Here is a 21,241-nt window from a genome sequence, read left to right on the forward strand (position 1 = left end):
CGAATTGAGGGCTAATTGAAGAGACTTAATAGACGGCATCTAGACTCTGGTAGCGTGTCTGCTATCTTGCTCTACATTGTTGGATGTTTAGTTTCATGAACAACATGCAGATACCATTCGTCTTGTGTCTGTATACAAGTCATTCAGCCATCCAGAATCACTCTGATCTGCAGGTAAGGCGCTCGCACACGCCCATCGAGCGGAACCAGACCTATCCAGACCCAGAACTAGACCCGGACAGGGGTTCTAGACGTCCTGTCAACTTGGCCCCTCAGTTACATCCAGAATGGCCTGACAATTAATTGGAGTTGCTTTTTTTTTTACTGCCGATACAGAATTTATATGGGAAACGCATCTTACATCCTTGCCGGCTCCAAGTTTCCGATCTGTCGACACCTCGCGTTCCTGAACATCGGCACTTACTAACAGCAAAAGGAAGCATTCTAGGCCTCATCACACACTGCATGGTTAGTTTCAACGGCATTTGCCGCCTTGCTGGGGTAACTATCACAAAGGGTGTCATTAACACGCGTCGTTAATTATCAACGGGTGTCGACTCTTCCAGCCCTCCATATGAATGCATGTCTCATCCCATGCTTATGTCTATCTGTAATAGATTGCAGAGAGCCTACTGCTGTGCCAGCCTCGCCATACTACGATTCCCAAACCAGTCGACCAAAGCGTAGATCACAGCCGACAGACGGTAGCATCAGGACCGGGATTATCATTAATTCGTTTCCGATGTTTAAATCTCTCGAGTCTCCGGACATCGACAGAATCAAGTCACCAAGTATCTTCAATCTTGATTGCACTTCAACATGGATCCAAGCGACGGAACAATGACGAAACCAGTTTGAGCCTGCAATCTCAAATATCCAAACTTGCAGCGATTCTATCCAGACTCAGTTCGCCGCTAAGACTTTTCGATTCGGGGTCTTTCAGGAACATGATGGCTCATGACGACAGTTCAGCTAGTCGCAGCTGCTAGAGGATCGCCATCACCTACCGTCATCGCACGTTGAACGGGGAGATTAGGGTTCGTTCAGAGCTAGATTTTTCTCTAATTCAAACGGCGTGACTTGTTTTCGATGTTTTGGTGATTTTAGAATGGGAATATTTTAATCGACTTTGTCACTGATGAATGTGCGTTCAACTAAAATGATGCCAGTGACGCGCTCGATTACCTACCCTACGGGCACAAACCTCGATCTCGAAAGTCACGATCTTGCACGATCCGCAGCTATTTTTCGGGCCGCAAAATCACGTTGATCTTATCAAATTGCTCGCTTCTCATCCTTGACCTGTAATTATTTGTGATGTGATCAAGGCAGCACCATGCAATGACATACGCCACAGCCTGTAAGCGATGCAATGTCATGGCCTCGCTACAGAATACGAATTATTGAGGCCTCAGTCCATCAGAGTTGAAACTGACGTAGGGGGCATGTTTTCGCTTTGATTGAATTTTATCTGCCTCATTTAAACGCATGGTTGTGGCCGAGAGAAGTGCCTCTCATCACGATCTGAAGCTCATGTCGTTGCTTCAAACAACACCAAGATAGTTACGGATATAACATGCATGATACTCAACGCATCCCTGTCAATTTAAACCTATTGCCGCGGGCAATTATGCAAATGTAATCGCCGCGCATGTAAGCTATCGTCATAACTCTCCTAGATCGAGATCTAACAATCCATCAGGCACAATTTTTAATTGGGCGATAGCATCAAGAGACCACACTGCCATTCTATTTGAACTCACCAAGATCGTTGCAGATTTGGCAGATGTGTTTCGTCATTGATGCTGTACACATTCATTTGTTTAGTTCAGACTACAGACATCCACCCACACTACAGCCATGGATATCCTTCGCTGGCCGTCAAGAACCCACATGGGATTCTATCCTCGGTCGGAACAGTCGGTGCCCAAGTCGTATATCCGAATCAGCGTGGAGTAAGTGACCCCAGATTTTAACGAGGGGAAACTGGGGTAGATGGGGAATCAAGAGGCTCAATCAGCTGCAAAGAAACATCTCGGTGATAGACGCGAGGTTGTCTGAAAATGATGGATTTGATGCAAGCTTCTACAGTAGGTATATGTAGGGTTGATCCGGAGGCACCCATGGATGTCCAAAGCTTTAACCTGAGTAGGACCTACGAACAACACCACAACCTTGGTGGTTGACTCGACTCATGATCGTGAGTTTCTTTTTGGCTTTTGTTTACATCTTCCATCAACACTGCCAATTTAAGCTAGATAGATGCTTATTGTATCGTACAAGCCCAGGACTTGATACTTGATATCAATAAAAGACACCTCATTCCATTCGTCTAAAGCCAGTAACGGACGACATCTCCAACTCTTTCTAGGTGAAGCCATGATAACAATTGATGACTTTGATTGGCCATGTGAAAAAGTCGTAAAACCCCTGCTGTCGAGGCCAAACACTGTACGCACTGTAAACCCACCCATTTTCATGCGGACAACACAGTACGAAATGGATCCAGCGGGTAGCCGAGGATAGGTACGGTAACCTAACGATAGGATCCCCAAGGATAATAGCCGAAAGTTATCAATATCAGCTTCTCCAAGCCAGGATACCAGAGGCCATTTCTTTTTTTCTCTGCATCGTGATACCCCTCCCCAATTGATTCTTCTTCCGCTCACAGCAAGAAGAAGAAAGTCAAGACTCAGACATCTACTATGTCTGCTGTTAACAGGACCCTGCGAACGGCCACCAAGCAGCTGCGCTTCCAATCTCCCCGGGGTCTTCGTGTCGCTGCCCCTCTTGTGGCCCGCTCAGCTCTAGCTGCTCGCTCTTCGCTTCCCGCTTCGCACGGAGCTGCCTTTTCAACATCTGCTACCAAATTCTCTGGAGCTCCCGACATGTCTTCCGCACCTCGTGAATACGATCCTGAGATCAAGGACATTGCCGACTATGTCGCCAACAAGACCATTGACTCTGAGCTTGCTGTGAGTACTGAACTTTGCACCCCGCAATACCCCGCCTTGCGCTTCAACACCACGACATCAATTGGTCTCAATTGACCTTGTAACGACTGAAACTAATTCGGATTCTATAGTTCGACACTGCTCGATGGATTCTTCTCGACACTCTCGGCTGCGGCCTCGAGGGATTGAGGTTCAAGGAGTGCTCTAAGCTCCTTGGACCCATCGTCCCCGGCACCGTTGTCCCCAACGGTCCCAAGGTCCCTGGTACTCCCTTCCAGCTTGACCCCGTCAACGCCGCCTTCAACATTGGTGCCATGATCCGATGGCTCGACTTCAACGACTGCTGGCTCGCTGCTGAGTGGGGTCACCCCTCTGACAACCTCGGTGCCATCCTCGCTGTCGCCGACTGGATCAACCGTACCAACAAGGCCGGCGGCAACCTCGCTGGCGGCAAAACCTTTGTCGTCAAGGATGTTCTCGAGGCCATGATCAAGGCCCACGAGATTCAGGGCTGCTTGGCTCTTCTCAACTCCTACAACAAGGTCGGTCTTGACCACGTTGTCCTCGTCAAGGTCGCCTCTACCGCCGTCGTCTCCAAGATGCTCGGCCTCAACGAGAAGCAGATTGCCGATGCTGTCACCCAGGCCTGGGTTGATGGCCAGTCTCTACGAACATACCGCCACACACCCAACACCATGTCCCGAAAGTCGTGGGCTGCCGGTGATGCTTGCCAGCGTGCCGTCAACCTCGCTCTCAAGGTCCTCAAGGGCGAGCAGGGTGTTCCCACCGTTCTGTCCGCTCCCGTCTGGGGTTTCTACGATGTCCTCTTCAAGGGTCAAAAGTTTGAGTTCCAGCGCCCCTACGGAAGCTATGTCATGGAGAACGTTCTCTTCAAGGTCTCCTACCCTGGTAAGTCTGTCACTTCTGCTAAATGAACCAGCTAACACATCACAGCCGAGTTCCACTCTCAAACCGCCGTCGAGGCCTCTGAAAAGATTCACCACCTCCTCAAGTCCCAGGGCAAGTCTGCTGCCGACATCAAGTCCATCACTTGCCGAACCCACGAGGCTTGCATCCGAATTATCGACAAGCAGTTCAAGCCTATGGACAACTTTGCCGACCGTGACCACTGCATCCAGTACATGTGCGCCACCATGCTCGTCTTTGGCCGTCTCGAGGCCACCGACTACACCGACGGTGGTGAGGCTGCCACCTCTCCTCTTGTCGAGTCTCTCCGACAAAAGATCAAGTGTGTTGAGGATCCTCAGTACACCAAGGATTACCATGACCCCAAGCTCCGAACCATCTCCAACGCTCTTACCGTTGAGCTTAACGATGGTACTGTCCTCGATGAGGTCGCTGTTGAGGCTCCTCTTGGTCACCGTCTTCGCCGCGAGGAGGCCAAGCCCGTCATCCTCGAGAAGTACAAGCGCCACCTTGGCCCTCACTACCCCGAGGCCAGGGTCAAGGAGCTTGTGGAGCTCAACCTGGATGCCAAGAAGCTCGAGTCTACCCCCGTTGATGAGTACGTTGACCTGTACACTGTTGAGAGCAGCAAGTTTGTGCAATAAAGGATTGGTCTGGTGAAAGAGATGGAGAATGCATATTTAATCGCAAAGCCCAAAGAAGGCTATATAGCCAATGAACATATCACGCTAAATGAACAAATACAAGAATCGACTCGAATGAGATATGAAAATGGCCTCACTTTAAATTTAGCGATAATCTTCCATTTAATTCACAATTACGCGTACAAGGCGTCTGAGTTGCACCATTGAAACATTCCGAACCATCAAATCTCGTGATTGGTGAGGGGCGACGCTGCCTCACCCGCTTTTTGGCTTGGCCGAACTCCGAGCCTTGGGAGGCGACTCTAGTCAGCGTAACACTCCTCTTTCATCAAACCTCAATCTGACATCCTGTCATTACTGAGTTTCTGTCAAGCAAAGTCACAAACCCTCACCGACCTCTATCAGTCTATTATTCGTCTTCATCTTATACCCGCAAAGGCCGGACCCTGCGGGCGCAACATCAATCATGTCTGCTGATCGCCAGACCATTATCGAAGTGAACCGTTCGCTTCGCAACATCAAAAATGTAAATCTCCTTATCGCGACGTTGTCGCAGGCGGCGACGTACAGCTAACATCTTGAAGGAACTCGAAAACCTCCTCGAGCGAGGCGTGATTGACGACTCCGTCTACGATACCATTAATGTCGCTCTGCCTCCTGAGTCTTCCCTTTCAGGCCCTCTTCGAACTGCTACAGGCGCTGCCAACAAAACCGCGGCCAAGGCCGTTTCTCCCGCGCCAACTTCCTCCCCCGCGCCATCCGCCAAGGCGGCCCCTACAAAGGCCTTCAACGACCTCAAGATCAAGTCCAGCTCTCCTGCGCCGCCCGCATACGATCAGACACCTCCTCCTGGTCTCCCTACTCGCAACGTCAAGCCCACCGTCGCCCACGCTCGCGCTCTATACCGCTACGCCGCCTCCGATGGTCGCGACTTGACCTTTGAGAAGGATGACCGTATCGCCGTCTACGAGTACATGAACCAGGACTGGTGGATGGGTCTCAATGAGCGCACAGGCCAGGAGGGTATCTTCCCTCGTAACTACGTGCTCGTAGACCAAGAGACCAAGAAGCCCGTCCAGCCCATGCAAGCGCCGATACCTCAGCCGCAGTACGGATACCCTGCCTACTCACAGGGCCCGCCTCCTCAGCAGAACCCCTATAACGCGCATGTGCCGCCCATGGCTGTCGCCGAGGGATCCGGGCAGCCGGCGCAGGAGGGAGACGGCAAGGACAACAAGGTCAACGAATATGGCAAGAAATTCGGCAAGAAATTGGGAAATGCAGCCATATTTGGAGCAGGCGCGTCGATTGGCTCTGGTATTGTAGGAGCTATCTTTTAGATTGTGTGGTCGGATTGCTTCCATTATGCTGTTTGGGTGGGTTTAAGGGCACATATAACCATTGAAGATATCGAGGCCCTAAAAGTGCGATTATCATAGAAGTGTGACGTAAATTACCATAATTGTTGTGTTTATATGCTTGAGTAATGTCATACTGATACAACATGTGTCTTATTTGCTGTTAACTCATGAGGGTATCGCCATCATGTCTAGTGGATCGTTTTTTTAGGAGGTACAGTGTGATGTACAGTGCGGAGTTCAATAGCTGGTATGGATCCGAGCCATGATTGATATTAACACTGTAGGCTACGTTGTAAAATTCTTGCCTCAAAGAAAACTTACAGAACGACAAAACCTTAACCATCACAATCAAACACAACAACATGTCGACAACAAAAAAGAGACAAGCGGAGGATACTCCCACTCAGCCAAAGCCCAAGAAGAGCAAGAAGAGAAAGGCGGGCGCACCAGATGACGAGCTACTTAATACTGAGCTTGGCCTCAACACTCTCTTCACCAAAATGGACAACCAGCTCTTGGCCGATCACCTGGCTCAAAAGCTTACCCGTTTCGGTAGCGATCTGAGTGCTATTGAGATTTCAGATATGACTTTATCGGGTACGTTACAATTCTCGCGAGATGAAGACTTTGCTCACATTAGGTGTCCAGCCAATACCATTCAGGATACGACTACATGGCAAGAACCAAGAACCCTGGACAAGTTCCCCAATTTCTTAGAGAGCGTCACAGAAAACCCTGAGCTCTTGTACAAGTCGGCCAAGAAAAAGGGCTCACCGCATACTCTTATTGTTACGGGAGCGGGTTTGAGAGCTGCGGATATCGTCAGGTATGTTGGCGCGCCTGCTGAAGAAGAAAAGAGGTTAACCTTTGACAGATCGATGCGCAAATTCCAGAACAAGGATAACGCGATCGCAAAATTGGTATGTTAATCTTTGGGTTCACATATCTGTCTGTTACTAACATGCGCCAGTTCGCCAAGCATTTTAAAATTGAGGAGCAAGTGAAGTTCCTCGGTGAGCATAGAACAGGAATATCTGTTGGCACACCAGCCCGTCTGATGGATCTCATGGATAACGGTAAGCCTGATAGCTCCCTCTCAAAAGACCTTTGACTGACCCCAATAGGCGCGCTCTCCCTCGATGGCCTGAAGCGCCTGGTCGTGGACGCTTCCCATATTGACCAAAAGAAGCGCGGCGTTCTGGACATGAAGGATACCATGATGCCTCTGGCTCGTTTTCTGTCGAGAAAAGAGTTCAAGGATAGATACGATGATGAGAAGAAGCCTCTGGCTTTGCTGTTCTATTAGATGCGATACCCTTGATTAGATAATGAGGAATTTCTCTCGACCTTTCACTTATGTGGATTGCGCTGGAGGCTCACCAAACGGACGGCTCATAAACAACATTATCCACAGGCTTTTACATTTGACACTTTCTCGGGGGCACACTGGTTCCCCAGGATGCTACAAATTTGACAGTCTAGACAACCGTATCGCGACCGGTCCGTTTCCTTAGTTCGTAGCTAGCCAATCTCTGTGTTGAATTGCCCTTGACAAATCCATACCCATCACATTGATCATCTTGTCTTTAGATGTCTTCCACTCCTCTAACAAACGTTTGACATCCCTCGCTGCCCTTTGAGGACCGCTCGCCTTCGTGAGGAGGTGCGCGACAATTTCCCACCCTAGATAATCCGCAAGACTTGGCTGCTCCGTCGACTTAAAATCGTAGTTCTGGACTGCTGCTAATTTGAGTGCGAATCGTCCATACGATTGAAGCAGAGGCCAATAGTTAATCTCCCGCTTGAGTGTCTCTAAATCGGTGTGATATGGGTAACCCTGACAGCCTGCGAGACCTTGGATAATGCCGTGGAGCTTCTCGACGAAAGCCTGGTCTTCTTCCTCTGTTGCATCAGGTAGAGGGAGTGGCAAAGTGTGCAAATTTATGAGAAACAAGCAATGTGGTTGAGCTTCCTTTACCTGTAGGATGATTTTCTTAATCACCGACAAGCAATTATTATGCCAGTTCTCCCAGTTCTCTCGACTCTTCAGACGGTCGCTACAAAGCCTCCTTACAAGAGATACAATGTCTCCTGTCTTCTCCACTCTCATCATCCTTTCTATACAACCGTATATAAATTGTAGAAGCAATGCTCGGTTGACTCCGTCGGTGACCAATTTAGAATCGAGTTGTTTCGAATTTTGCTGTATTAATCGTGGTACATGGATAATGTTGCGATCCAGGCTGTCCCTTGCGAACTGTGAAAGCCAGTGTTTGCCTGCGTTTGAGTTGACTAATTCACGATCTTCCTGAATGGCCTTGCTGATGGCTTTGATCCCGGGCGATGGCTCGATGTGGGTGAATGCAGCTGCTTCTGCCATTCGGAAGACGACGGATGGAATGTACGGCATCAGATGAATAAAAGCCTCAGAAAGCGCTTCCAGGTGAACGGGTATACTAGGCAGTGCTTCCTCGAGAGAAAAATTGTTTCTTGCCATGAACAAACGAAGAAAGCGTCCGTTTAATAAAGCTGATATCTCCAACGTAGCCATGACAAGTCGAGCAAGCCGTAACTTGTCAGCACCCTCCAGCTTTGATAGCCGAGTTTTCTCAATCAACAGATCCAGTAGAGCACTCTCCTCCCCAACAGCGGGGAGACTCACACCATTCTCTACCGCAGTCCAGTCAGACTCGGCAAGGTCACGTCTTTCGTCGAGTCTCGAGGCTACTGGCACAACAAACTCTTCGAGGGCAGAAAGTATCTGATCCCGTATGCTGGGAGGGCAATCTGGCTCCTCCATTGTGTCAAAGAGGCTGGCTGTGATAGCGACACGAATGTCGATATGCCGTGCCTCAGAAAGAAGACCGATAAGAATCTCGCAGGACAAAGAAGGATCGATAAAGATTTTGTGTTGCAAGATCTGGGCAAGCATTTTGACCGTCGTAACCTTGACAGTTTTTCTCTTCATGGAACCATCTGATTCCTTCACACTTCTTGCTTCTTTCGAATCAAAGTTGTTGTTCTGCTCCCTCATCCGTTCTGTTATGGCATTGGCCATAGTACGGAGGAACTCCTCTGCCTTTCTTGCAGGGAGAACCGATAGAAACCTATAACTCATGAGCTGACGATGCCAGGATGAGGCTTCCTTAAAGTCATCGTCCAAGATCAAGTCGCTTATAAAAGGACATGCAAGCTGTGGCTCACTGTTCGCCAGGCGATCAATTGCAGAGACAACGTTGTGAATTTGTGCTTTCAAACCCGCAGACCCCAGCCGCGCTCTCATCTGGTCGATGAGGAAGCGCGTTAGCTCTGCAAGAAGATGAGGTGAAATAGAAGTGTTTGCAAGGCGCTGGTAGAGATATATGCCTTTGATGTAATCTCTGTATAAGACAGGCACCAGAGTGTTGTAGAGTGAGTCGTGGAGGGTAGTCTCGATTTGTATCAAAGCATCAATCGTAGGCTTCCATACAGCTTCTAACCAATCTTTCTCGCATCTCTTGCCATCAACGCACTTTGAGAGACTCTTGAACAAAACATCAAGTCTTCTGGAACGCCTGTCCGTCGTGGATCTGATGAGTACAAACAACCATGCCCACTGATTAGCCTGGAACCCTGGCTCACCGGCAGCCATGGTTGCCGTATTGACCAGCTCGATGAGAATATCGTTTGCAAGGTCAATGTCACTCTTCCTCAGAGACGAAGTGAAAGCCGCAGCACTCTCGGGCGAGTCAACGTTCCCGTCTGGCATAGCACCCAGAAGCTCCTCTATTTCTTGCGTCTTGAGGACGTCGCCACTGAAGAGACGGTGGCTAACAGCGGAATCCTTGACAAAACGTCGCGACCACACGACAGTTTCTTTCAGGGCAGACAAATCCCCTGCTGTTATGCAGAGGTGTACCGTACTTATCGCCCAATATGCTCGCTCTACAGCTTCCCGCGATTGCTGCGCTTTTGTCCTCCTCTCCAAGACTAGATCAGTGACATCTGGATGCTCGCGTTGCGTCTTTGACTTCCGGATCAGCAAGGCTTTCACCACCTCTACATCGCCGCTGGGACTGTGTTTGATAGAATGATTCAAGATTGTTCCCTTTCGTGACACTGGACCCAAAAAGTCTTTCTGTGGGAATAATTTGTCCAACTTCTCAAAGAGGCGAAGAGACATTGGGTAGCTCATCGAGAAGAAAAGCAGAGACGGCCAATGAGTGAACTGTCTTAGGCGATCCTGTTCTGAGCTGCTTTCGATATCCACCTGGAAATCCTTCATGTGTAAGAGGAGCAGGCGAAAGAACTCATATCTCCCTTCGTAGCTTAGTCTGGTGGAACAAATCGCCTGCTGGATACGCTGCAAGTCTTTTGCTCGTGACTTTGGTGTAGACGGAAGCAACTCGATTGCTTGCTCCAAAAATGATCTCAGTTTCTGCTTGCGCTCACTTGGCGCGTTGCACCATCGATCGACAATGTACTGAACAAGGCCACCGTTTTCGAGAGAAAGCTGCCCGGCAATTTTGTCATGTTTTCGGGCAACTTGGAGGACGAGGCCAAGGTACTGGTCTCGTGTCGTGTCATCATACCTGCTCTTGAGGAGACGCTTAAGGGATGGCATGACCAGTTCATCGATCAAATCCGGAGGGCAAAAAGTGCTCGTGAGGATTGTTGCCAATATCTTCTCTGTAAAGGGGATATTGCCGCGGAAGATGGATTGGTGTTGAGAAAGTACAACGTCCTCGGATGATATCTCGTCAAGGAATTTGATCTCGTTGTGTTCTCTTTGGCCTGCTAGAAGATACTTCTGCTGTGACGGGGTCCATGGCTGCTCGAACCTCTGTATGATAGTGAGGTCACAAGCAGGAACGATGTCCTGATAGTAACGGCTCAAAGGCCTAGTGTCCTCATGCCCTCCGAATAGTATGATAACCAGTTGGCCAAGACCTGCACGCCTCTGTGGTCGCGCTTTTCGGGCTGAAGCTGTCATCCCTAAACGTTTGCACAGCTGTCGCAAGTCGCGTATGCTTAAAAGTCGCATCAAGCCGGCAAGCCCTGACGCTGCTCCAACAGCTTCCCATGTCGTCTGGAAGCTATCACGACGTAAGGCTTTGACAAACTCTGGAATGGCATGCTTTCGCTTTTTTGCACTGTTTTGTTGGCGAAGATCTTGAATAATGTCAGATGCAGCGCGGGGCATCGTGTTGATGTTGATGATTTATTTAATGGTTTGACTTTATTTAAAGCGATGGTAGATATAATAAATGAAGACTCATTCGATTGAAAAAGAGATATGAGCTTAACATTAAGATGCAGTACTGCAACGATAGCGATGGTAGATATAAATGCATACAATCAAAGCGTTGAGAGGAGTCATCGGCGTGGCTGAATTGGGAATAGTAGGTCACAGCCGCCAATGGATGCCTCACTTTATCAGCCCATACCTACCTACTAAGCAAACAACACATATCAAGTTTCGGCATCATTCAGGTACTGTAATTAGGCGTGTAACATTATTGCTAGTTATTGCTCATCCCAGGACTCGGCGTCTCTCCACGTAATCGAACCAACTTTTATGGTTCTCTATTTGTCCGCAATCGGAAATTCACTGCCTGTCACGCCCTTGTACTGGTCTCGAATAGCATCCGAGATTGCCTCGTCTTTGGTCTGTTCTACAGCTGATTCGTTGTTCTGCGATCCGCCGCCAAGGAAGTTCTCTTGGACATAATCGACCGCTACAAATGGCTATTAGCTTGATGGGATGCTGTATTGGGTCATGATCTTACCCTTGTCGAGACCGTCTTCATTTTTTTCTCCTGCAGCACCGCCGCCTGCCATATTGTTAACCTGTGAAATATGTCAGTGAGCTGGCGTAACTCGAGGCCGAGAAGTTTGCCTTGTCCATGAAGCCGCCGCTGCTGCCGCCCTCTGACTGCTGCTGGGAGGTCTTATCGTCCTTGTTGCCACCAGCGAGGTCCTTGACGAAATCCATGATGATTGAGAGTGGTTTGTATTGATAGGTTTGATTAGGTGTATGGAAGAGATGAAGATGGAGGAGGGGAAGAGAGAGGGAGCCTCTTATACTCACGTCAAACCAAGCAAGTCCGACCAACAATCAAGAGCATACCCAAGTAACAATTTCTTGATTTGCAGTATGGCAAGCTGAGCCTCTGACGCAACTAAACCAAGATTGTGATAATGTGTGGGACTGAGTGACGTTGTCGCTGATTATGATTGGGAGTGCTATGTACTCTGAGATAAGGTGCGGCGGCTGGGCGGATACTGCACAATGCTTAACCTTATGCCAAGTCCAAGTTTTTGGCAATAGGACACGACAGGCATCTTACCTACAACTCTAAGTAAGACTAGTTAGTGCGGGGTAAACTTAGAACCTGGAGCTTCTACCCCATGTGGATGATATCACAATTGCACAGACGTTTTTGGGACATTATACATTTGAGCAACTATCAAGCAATCATTATCATACATCATTATTTTCATTTCTTCCTCCTCTCATAGCAAATCTCCTGGTATCTCTCATCATCGTCACCGTGGTGACATTCCTCGTTCTCGTCTTCATCGTCGTCGTCGTCGTTCTCGTCACCTGTTTTTTTTTTAGTGTTGTAAAATTTTCAAACTTTTTTTGGTCGTTTCTCGTTTGTCGTCGTCTCATCTGCTCGTCACTCCTGGACTCGTCACTCGTCGCCGATTAGTATCGGGTATACCATCCGTCGGCGTCAATGACGGCCTGGCATCGCTCGGGCATGCTTCCGATCAGCTCGCTCAGGTACTCCTTGGAGATACTCTGCCAAGTATCTCGGACAACGTCGTCGATCCTGTAGTCGGTGACATCCCCAAAGAGGGAGTTAGCCTTGTCGACCTTGAGGTTAGCCATCATGGTGCCAAAGATTTCAGTGATGGGGTTGAGGTCGGGGGATGTTGGGGGCATGTAAAGGACGGGCTTGTGGCCACTTCGGAGCTCGTCCCTGATAGTGACATTGCAGTGGGCGGGGAGGTCGGGGGAGAGTGCAAAGCGAGGGCCACCTGAGTGGTCTTGGAGAAAGTCGACGAGGCTGGGAAAGATGTTGAGGTACCAGCTCTCAGGGCTAAGAGAGCCATGCACTCTGCTGCTGTGGCGGTTCCAAGATGGAAGACGGCCAAGGCCAGCGACACCAGAAAGGTAAGCAAAGTAGACGTTGCTGTTGGTGTAATCAGGGGGAGCGACGGGCTCAAAGTTGATGCAGTCGGGGTGGACATCCTCGTCTGACTTGCGAGTGACAAAGACCTGCTGGGGTTGTTCCTTGAGGGGAACTCGCATCTCGGCGTAAAAGACGACACTTTCCCACTGCTCAGCTGTCCAGTGACAGTAGCTCTGGGCAAAGTGAAGACGCATCTGCCGGGTCTTTTCGTCAATGCGAGGACGGGTAATGGCGGGTGAAGACTTGAAGCCCTTGCGGCCCAGCGCAGTGATGATGGTTTGCTCAGAGCAGTCAAAGCCAAGGACTGAGGGGATATCGGCCATGGGAGTACGACGAGCGTTGGGGTTCGACTCGATAAACTCGACCAGCTGGCGGATTTGATCGTTGGTCAGGGTGGGGGGGTGCTTGGGTCGAATGGAGAGGGAGAGGGTAGAGGATGATGGGGTAACCTTGCTGCGAGCTTTAAGACGAGCTTGAGCACGGGTCTTGGGGCGGAGGGCAAGACGGGGGGCAGATTCAGCGGCGACTTGGTCAGGCAGCTGGTATTGAACCTGATTGGCAACAGCCTCTCGGGACCAACCCTGAGCATGAAGAATCTCGGCTCCCAGGACTTGAGCACCGGTGGGAAGGGTAGAAGCTGCAAGAAGCTGCTCAGCCTGACCGACGTTGCGAATGAGCTGGGGGTCTTGGGGCGCGGCAAAGAGACCAGAGGTCATGCCCTGAAGAGCAGCAATCTGATCGTACTGCTGGGTAGACTGGATCTGCTGAGGGTTGAGCTGCTTGTTGTAGTTCATGGCCCAAGCTTGGAGCTCGTCCATCGGACCATCCTTGGTCCTGTCAAGCCCGAATCGCTTGTCGATCAGATAGGTGAAGAAGAGGGGATCATGGGCAGGAGGGGGGGTAGCAGAGAGGGAACGGGTAGAGCCAGAGATGGAGCCAGAGATGGAGCCAGAGGGGGAATGGGTATAGCGAGCCATTGTGAGAATGAATGCAGATTAAATGCAAAGAACAATAAGCTGAACGATGAGAAAGATGAATGCAAAGATGATTGTGAGAATTGCAGTCAATGGTGTTGGATGCAGATGAATACAGCGGAGGGCAATGAGCTGAGCTGAAGTGGTTGCAGGGGGGGCGTGAGTTCAGGGCTTAATGGACTTTTGTGGGCCTGGTGGTGCCGTGTTAATTACTTGCGCACTGTACTCACATGAGGCGGTGCTGTCTATTTTGTGGCTGTGTGGCGTTTTGGTGGTGTTGAAAGAATGGTAAGTGGGTCTCTGGTCTCTGGTCTCTGGTCGCTGGCCGGTTGACTCAAAGCTTTGGTGGGGCACAAGTCCATCCACCCGTTATGCGTCATACCCAATGTCTGGAAAAGTTCAAGTATCGCGACAAAGACACCAACTAAAAGACCTTTGGTTTTCCATACAGCCTTTTGATACATACCAAAATAATAATAGTCAGTAGCCATGGCCAAGACAAACGAAGATCTTCTTCGGCGGCCACTGTATCGTAAGTGAACATCAATGCTCTTACCCCGCCACAGACCAACATGCCCAGAGTCAAAATACTGACATGTCTCCAGTCTATGATCTGCCCGTCAACGTCCTGGACACATTAGTCCTCAAGGATGATGCCGATGCTGAAGACATTGCTGCTGCTGAATCCGCTGCTTCCTCTCTCACTGAGAGTTCCTCAGATAGCAACCTCGTCGGAACCCAAGCTTGTTCTCTGTGTGGTCTCACATTCACAACAGTGATTGATCAGCGAGGTCATCTCAAATCCGACTTGCACCACTACAACCTCAAACAAAAGTTGCGTGGACAAAAGCCTGTGTCGGAAGCCGAATTCGAAAAGTTGGTTGGAAACCTAGACGAATCATTATCAGGCTCTGATTCAGAGGAGTCAGACGAGGAGGAGGATGGCCGACAAGAGTCAACCCTTACCACACTCTTAAAAAAGCAGGCGAGGTTGACCGAAAATGCAGGCGATGATGATGAGGGCGAAACTGCCGGCAGAGCAGGTCGCGGCAAACCTCCTCTCATCTGGTTCAGCTCTCCTTTGCTGCCCGAAAAGAACTACTTTGGAATGTACCGTGCCATTCTTACAGGCGACGAGCAACGGAACCAAGACCTGGTCGAAGTGTTGAAGAAGAAGCAGGTAGAGCCCATCGCAATGCCCAAGATTAAGGAGGGCGCCTTACCAGAAGTTGCCTACAAGGGACCTCATATCTTCCTATGCATGATAGGGGGTGGCCACTTTGCAGCCATGGTCGTCTCTCTTGCTCCGCGACCCAACAAGAACGGCACCACCATGAACCGAGAAGCCACAGTACTGGCCCACAAGACCTTCCATCGATACACCACACGACGAAAGCAGGGTGGTTCTCAATCGGCCAACGACAACGCCAAAGGAGCTGCCCACTCTGCTGGTTCGAGTTTGCGACGATACAATGAACAGGCTTTGGTTGAGGATGTGCGAAATCTTCTTCAGGAATGGAAGGCTCTTATTGACACTTCAGAGCTGCTGTTCATCCGGGCGACAGGCATGACAAACCGGAGAACTCTGTTCGGCCCTTACGAGGGTCAAGTATTGAAGCACAACGACACTCGTCTTCGAGGCTTTCCCTTCAGCACGCGACGAGCGACGCAAAATGAGCTCATGCGATCCTTTATCGAGTTGACCCGGCTCAAAGTCCGCGAGATCGTTCCTGTGGAGGAGACCAAGAAGGAGGCAGATGTTGTCCCAAAGACAAGTACGAAGCCTTCAAAGCCCAAGTTGTCGGAAGAGGAGGAGACGGCGCTGCTCCACACATCTCAGCTGCAAGCTTTTGTGCGAAGGTCAAAGGTGCCGGCTCTACTCTCATACCTCAAGAACAACAGCATCACGGCCGACTTTGAGTTCCAGCCCGTGGAGCAGAATCATCATGCCCCACGACCACTTCACCTCGCTGCTGCTCAGAATGCCGCACCATTAGTACTCGGTCTTCTTGTTCGTGGGGGGGCAGATCCTACCATCAAGAACAACGAGGGCAAGACACCTTTCGAGCTTGCTGGTGAACGGTCAACGCGCGATGCTTTCCGCGTGGCCCGCTCTGAACTCGGCGAGGCTAAATGGGCTTGGGACGATGCCAAAGTACCGCCCGCCATGACGAAAGCTGAAGCCGACAAGCGTGACGAGAGAGAAAAGAAGGAGGCCTGTGATAAAGAAGCTGAGCGCCGAAAGGCCGAGGAGGAAAGGTTACAGAGTGAAGGGCCCAAGGTGCCGGAGGGGCGCAAACAAAAGGGAAACATCTTGGCAGCGGGTCTCAAGCAAACGCCCCAGGAGAAGAGAGAGGCAGAGGCAAGGGGTCTAACGCCAGAAATGAGGATGCGCCTCGAGCGGGAAAGACGGGCACGCGCTGCGGAGGAGAGACTTCGGAAGATGCAGAGCGGTGGATGAGATAGGGGCCACAAGCACCAAGAATAGACTAATGCACTGGAATCACATCATGATCTGTTTTGTGGACAATTTATGGAGTGACTATTTCTCATTTATTTCCAAGGTAAGTGACGTGGTGCAAACGCGATGGGGCTTCCTATTGTTCTGCTGCTTGAGCAGCGTTTGTTTGGCGTCACTCGTGAACGCGCGGACTCTACCTCACAATAGAGTGAATAGTGAATACTCTTCACTAAACTGCACCCAGAGCCAAAATCAATAGAGGCAGCTGTACCAACAAAATGGTGGTAGTGTTGATGTTGAGTAGGGTCTACGAGAACCAGCTCTATGTCCATTTCGGAGGTATACCATCACTAGCAGACTGACTATTAATGATAGCTTTTCTGACAAATATCTGATCTACCCCTACAGTTCACATCAGCGTCTCTGATAATATAGCAAAGCTCCATTGTTCAAATGACTGAGGTGAATATCTTGTCTGGCTTCTTGGCTGTACAGGGTAAATATCCAGACCTTGCCGATGCCCTGAGAAGTAGGTAGGACTCAAAAGACTACAGGAGATAAAGCGACAGGCCACCACCATAGACAAGAAGGATAGCCTGCGCGAACTCCGTATTGCACAAATGGTAAATACGCCGAAAATCAGTGCAGACTATTATATTTATCAGTATTAAAACATCAGTAGAGGCTATTAAAGCTTAGCCTTCCTAGGTTATTGATGTGCGCAAGTAAGCAATAGTAATAAATGGTCATTCTCTCAATATAGTAAAATGTCATTTGGAGGGCGGTAGGTGACTAACCTCCTGTAGAGATACTCACACGCTGGCTCAACCAGAACACTTCAACGAACGTTACTCCGTCACGTACCATGCAAGGTGCTATCTAGACATGAAGTGGCAGTGGCTTTGAGACAGACTCCAATGTCGATTGGACAATAATATGGTACTTTTACTTGAGATACTATCATGTCCCATCCCAGAGTAACTACAGGATGGCATTTGGTTCATAGAAGAACAGTTGGAAATACAAGATCGCAGGCGGCTTTAGGACCTAGAAGCCGCCCCGAAGAATACAAGACCGCGCAAGACCGCGCAACATTAACACCAACACCAACAGCAGCAGGAGCAGGAGCTGCAGCTGCAATAACAACAACGATGACAGTAGCAGCAATAATAACGACGACAACAGCAACAGAAACAGAAGCAACAGCAACAACTACAACTACAACCACAGCACCGCTGATAAGAACAACAACATCGTTACTGCTGCCACCATAGACGTCCTTCATAAATGCTCCACTACACAACGGCCGAGATAATTGGCTTATACAGTTTCATCTCGACTAGATTCCCGCTACCCTTGAGCTCAACCCTTCTGGTCGCAGTACAGACATCACATTCATCGTTCAGCAAAGAATGACACTAAAAGACACAATTTGAAGTAGTTTCTCTAATGGTTCTAGCTATAGTTATAAATGTATATCCTAGATATCCAGGCTTGAATTTGTTCTTCCGTCTTTATGCAGATATGCTTCGAAGCCAATCGACTGCTCCGTGCTGTCTATAGTGTAACTTTTCTTACTTTCTATCTTCACTTCAATCGTATCGCTCGCCGCTTATTGCTCTTACCGGCTTTACATGCGATTGGTTACACACGAGTCCGTCCTAACAGTCACATGCCATTTCGATCACCAATTCACTCTCCTGTCAGAATGTTTCGTATATAAAACGGCAGAGAAAAGAAAGCAAGCGTAAAAAGCCAGTGCACATCTTTAAAAACTCAAATTTTGATGAAAGGACTGTGCAGCGAGAAGTCTGTGTTCAAGCCATGATACCCATTGATGAAACGCGCCCTGGTCAGGTTCTTTTGAGCAACCAGCGTAAGCCGTATTAGGCAACTTGAAAGATTTCGACCGTTAATGGAGATCATCAGTCCGAAACATGCCATCCGTAAAACTTGCTTCTTGTGCACAGACAAGCCCAAGAACAAATCTTTTCGATCGTGCTAGCCGCGGTGTCTTCCATTGTTTTGTGGATACATGAACGACTGATGTGATAATAGATTCCACCAGTCACGGAGCCTTGAGTTTCCATGCTTCAACCTCCACATTTAGCTGCTCTAAGAGGCAGCCGATCGGCCAATGACGAGCTCCAAGCATGCAAGACCCAATACAGTGTCTCCTCCGGCTCTCGGCTTGGGATCGGAAGATAAATGCAGGAACAGTTTCCGTATCTGTACCCTGCTTGGCCACATGATCTAGTCTGGGCATACGTACGGATAAACATTGTCCTGAAAGGTTTGGAACTCCCTGGAAAGACAAACTAATCTTGGGGACCCATATCCTAAAAGGTTGAGAAGTGATATGGTACCAACTGAAATGTAACCATAAACTCAAAGACAAGGGTTGACCTGGTCCACGATGTGATTCCAATCGCAGAGCTTGAGCTGTGCAAGGCGAGTCAGCTGTGGCTCGAGCAAGCACTTTATGAAACCACCAAGCTCAAGATTACACTGACATATGACGATCAGTGGAGTGTTGGTACAGATCGCCCTAAAGAATAAATCCACTGCCTAGTCGATCGCAGATGAGGTGACTGACAGTCGGCAAACTGCAATAAACTGTGAAGTTTGAGCGCACACTCAACTTTACACTCAACTGAACGTCTGCTCCGTAGCAACTCATCAGTCAATTCCCGACTTGGCTATTCTTGAGTTTAGAAGTCGGCACCCATTATCCGTAGTCACCACAACATGTCACCTCAACGGAACGATAACCACCGTTTGGGTAGCTTGGTCTAACAAAACCCATTACGGAATGTGCTATATCAATCACAACCGCTATGGCCGCAACTCGAAACACGGAACGACAAAAGAGAGAAAGAGACGCCAAGGGGTCCTTGTTAGCGCTTCAGACTAACCCAGCCGGGATCTCCAAGACCGACCCCGGGCACGCGTTGCAACGCTGCATCGTTCTATGTTCAGGGGTCTTCAGGACATGCTTCCTGAAAATTCCAAAATGGCTCGATATTTTCCGTGAAGCTAGACTGGCCGTCAGGCGACAGAACGTGGGAAGCGGAGCAACCTTGTAGTCAAAACGAAACAACGGCGATGCTGCAATACCGGCATAGATCTTTCATATTATTGGGATGGTTCATGGTTATTTCATGTCAGTCAAAGCCAGAGATTAGATTAAATCATCAGTCCCAGCTCAGATGTCTGATGGGAGATGGGAGAATCCCCACGTGGAAAAGTCCGTCCCGGAGAAATTCTGCACTAAGCAAATGGAGCCGCAGTGTCAACTCATAGCGCGCGGGAGACTAAACAAGCCACCGGGAAGGCAATCAATAGTTCCTCCAGTCTCTCACGCGAACGAGAGTGTAAGCTGGATATTGCTTCTGTCATGTATCAGGTAGAGAAAGACGTTGCAACAACTAAATGATTTAGTATGGGGAGGTTGACCATTGGCGCAAGTGCCAAAGGCCACACACGAGCTGAGCCATCTTAGACCCCAACTTCAGGTGGGAGACAAGGCTTGCTGTTCCGACTGGTTCCTCAAGTCCTTCTGTATTCTGTTTCGAGTTTTGATCGGTGATAACGTAGATCAACATGGTGTTAGTAACCAGAGATGCAGCACACTATTCCAAGTAAGCATAGTTTCAAGGTTGCCTATACTGAGTTTTTCAGTGTCCCTGCACGTCTCAAGATATACCTCAATCCGTTGTTGTTGCACAGACTTCAAGGTTGAGCGTGAAGATCTCCAGGTTATTTCGTAATACGTAGACATCGATGTAGTAACGGTATGTATGACTCCTTGTAAACCTTGTCTGCCTTCAACTTCAAAACATTGTTCCAATACCCTTTGCTACCCGGGACTGCTTATGTCTCCGTACCGAGCAACCCGGTGATCTACAATCACTAGAGCCTGGAAGGAATCGGTTCAAACAAAAATCTCCAGAAGCTGAATACAGGGTATTGTGTGTAACACAACCATCTCTCTTTTGGGGTAGGCCCAGCACCAAAATAGGACTTGTAAAAGGTGCATTGGGAGACAAATGAAGATTTTGTAAGGCTGGATGGCATGGGCGTTGTATCAGATTCGCAGTTCAGCAACCAATGATTGGCTGTCCTGATGCTGAAACCGACTAGGGCGTCCTGGTCCTGAGACACTGTTGGCGTCAAACTGATCTGCCAGGGGTGTGACTGGTCGATGGTGGCGCTTGGTGCTGGTGCTAAAAGTCAACACCACTTTGGCCATGACAGTCGAGAGCCAATGATGTAGTGTACGACACAGCAATCAACTACCCTATGGCGACTGATGAGTTTCAATTTCTGATTGTAAGCGCTGTATTCTTTATCAGCGCTAAGCCATAAAACCCAAACAACGCAAGCCGGTCAGTTAAATGATTGATCGGTAGTTATACCCAATAGTACCTGATCCAGCGACGAGGACATGTCACCAAACTCTCTTGAGTAGTCATGCCGTCAAGTCTTTGTAAATGCCAAGACTTCTTTGGCCGTGATAGCCAGATTCTCTGTCCATAAACCTCGATATGCTATAGGTGGTATGCTTCCGTTATTGTCCCCGGCCGGTGGAAGCGGTGGCTCTATAATGCTGCCAGTGCTATCCTTCGGCACGACCCAGTGTATAGGGGATGTTGCAATTTCCTTGTCGTGGTAACCCGCATGTGAGCTCAGGTTGTTAGGGTGACCCGGTCACATCTCCAAAGGCCTGTTGAAGATCCA

The 21,241-nt window shown here is 49.2% G+C and overlaps 7 protein-coding genes across 7 annotated transcripts; 4 read left to right on the top strand and 3 right to left on the bottom strand.

Moving 5' to 3' along the window:
* Window positions 1–2,621: 2,621 nt before the first annotated feature.
* FGSG_08851 (2-methylcitrate dehydratase) lies at window positions 2,622–4,660 on the top strand. Its single transcript, XM_011321559.1, has 3 exons — window positions 2,622–2,974; window positions 3,085–3,862; window positions 3,908–4,660. The coding sequence occupies exons 1-3, from the start codon at window positions 2,705–2,707 to the stop codon at window positions 4,522–4,524; spliced, it is 1,665 nt and encodes a 554-aa protein (XP_011319861.1). The 5' UTR covers window positions 2,622–2,704; the 3' UTR covers window positions 4,525–4,660.
* A 214-nt stretch (window positions 4,661–4,874) lies between these two features.
* Window positions 4,875–6,046, top strand: FGSG_08850 (uncharacterized protein). Its single transcript, XM_011321560.1, has 2 exons — window positions 4,875–5,050; window positions 5,109–6,046. Exons 1-2 carry the CDS (start codon window positions 4,991–4,993, stop codon window positions 5,862–5,864), a joined length of 816 nt encoding a protein of 271 aa, XP_011319862.1. The 5' UTR covers window positions 4,875–4,990; the 3' UTR covers window positions 5,865–6,046.
* Window positions 6,047–6,247: 201 nt separating this feature from the next.
* On the top strand, window positions 6,248–7,191 carry FGSG_08849 (uncharacterized protein; the record flags this gene model as incomplete). The annotated part of the gene is made up of 5 exons (XM_011321561.1): window positions 6,248–6,482; window positions 6,534–6,711; window positions 6,760–6,805; window positions 6,856–6,961; window positions 7,010–7,191. 5 exons carry the CDS (start codon window positions 6,248–6,250, stop codon window positions 7,189–7,191), a joined length of 747 nt encoding a protein of 248 aa, XP_011319863.1.
* A 2,168-nt stretch (window positions 7,192–9,359) lies between these two features.
* FGSG_08848 (uncharacterized protein) lies at window positions 9,360–10,047 on the bottom strand (the record flags this gene model as incomplete). Its single annotated transcript, XM_011321562.1, has 2 exons — window positions 9,360–9,379; window positions 9,507–10,047. The coding sequence occupies 2 exons, from the start codon at window positions 10,045–10,047 to the stop codon at window positions 9,360–9,362; spliced, it is 561 nt and encodes a 186-aa protein (XP_011319864.1).
* Window positions 10,048–11,450: 1,403 nt separating this feature from the next.
* Window positions 11,451–11,859, bottom strand: FGSG_08847 (uncharacterized protein; the record flags this gene model as incomplete). Its single annotated transcript, XM_011321563.1, has 3 exons — window positions 11,451–11,602; window positions 11,654–11,698; window positions 11,745–11,859. The coding sequence occupies 3 exons, from the start codon at window positions 11,857–11,859 to the stop codon at window positions 11,451–11,453; spliced, it is 312 nt and encodes a 103-aa protein (XP_011319865.1).
* Window positions 11,860–12,576: 717 nt separating this feature from the next.
* Window positions 12,577–14,043, bottom strand: FGSG_08846 (uncharacterized protein; the record flags this gene model as incomplete). The annotated part of the gene is made up of 1 exon (XM_011321564.1): window positions 12,577–14,043. The coding sequence occupies one exon, from the start codon at window positions 14,041–14,043 to the stop codon at window positions 12,577–12,579; it is 1,467 nt and encodes a 488-aa protein (XP_011319866.1).
* A 486-nt stretch (window positions 14,044–14,529) lies between these two features.
* On the top strand, window positions 14,530–16,501 carry FGSG_08845 (uncharacterized protein; the record flags this gene model as incomplete). The annotated part of the gene is made up of 2 exons (XM_011321565.1): window positions 14,530–14,572; window positions 14,646–16,501. 2 exons carry the CDS (start codon window positions 14,530–14,532, stop codon window positions 16,499–16,501), a joined length of 1,899 nt encoding a protein of 632 aa, XP_011319867.1.
* Window positions 16,502–21,241: the final 4,740 nt, after the last annotated feature.

This window comes from Fusarium graminearum, chromosome 2, assembly GCF_000240135.3.
Source record: "Fusarium graminearum PH-1 chromosome 2, whole genome shotgun sequence".
In the NCBI taxonomy this organism is placed as follows: Eukaryota; Fungi; Ascomycota; class Sordariomycetes; order Hypocreales; family Nectriaceae; genus Fusarium; species Fusarium graminearum.

What these genes read in the sequence shown, in the direction of transcription:
- FGSG_08851 (XM_011321559.1), top strand. Translation starts at nt 2,705, where the DNA reads ATGTCTGCTGTTAACAGGACCCTGCGAACGGCCACCAAGCAGCTGCGC. An exon ending in CCATTGACTCTGAGCTTGCT is followed by an intron (nt 2,975 to 3,084) that starts GTGAGTACTGAA and finishes CGGATTCTATAG; the next exon opens with TTCGACACTGCTCGATGGAT. An exon ending in CTTCAAGGTCTCCTACCCTG is followed by an intron (nt 3,863 to 3,907) that starts GTAAGTCTGTCA and finishes AACACATCACAG; the next exon opens with CCGAGTTCCACTCTCAAACC.
- FGSG_08850 (XM_011321560.1), top strand. Translation starts at nt 4,991, where the DNA reads ATGTCTGCTGATCGCCAGACCATTATCGAAGTGAACCGTTCGCTTCGC. An exon ending in CGCTTCGCAACATCAAAAAT is followed by an intron (nt 5,051 to 5,108) that starts GTAAATCTCCTT and finishes AACATCTTGAAG; the next exon opens with GAACTCGAAAACCTCCTCGA.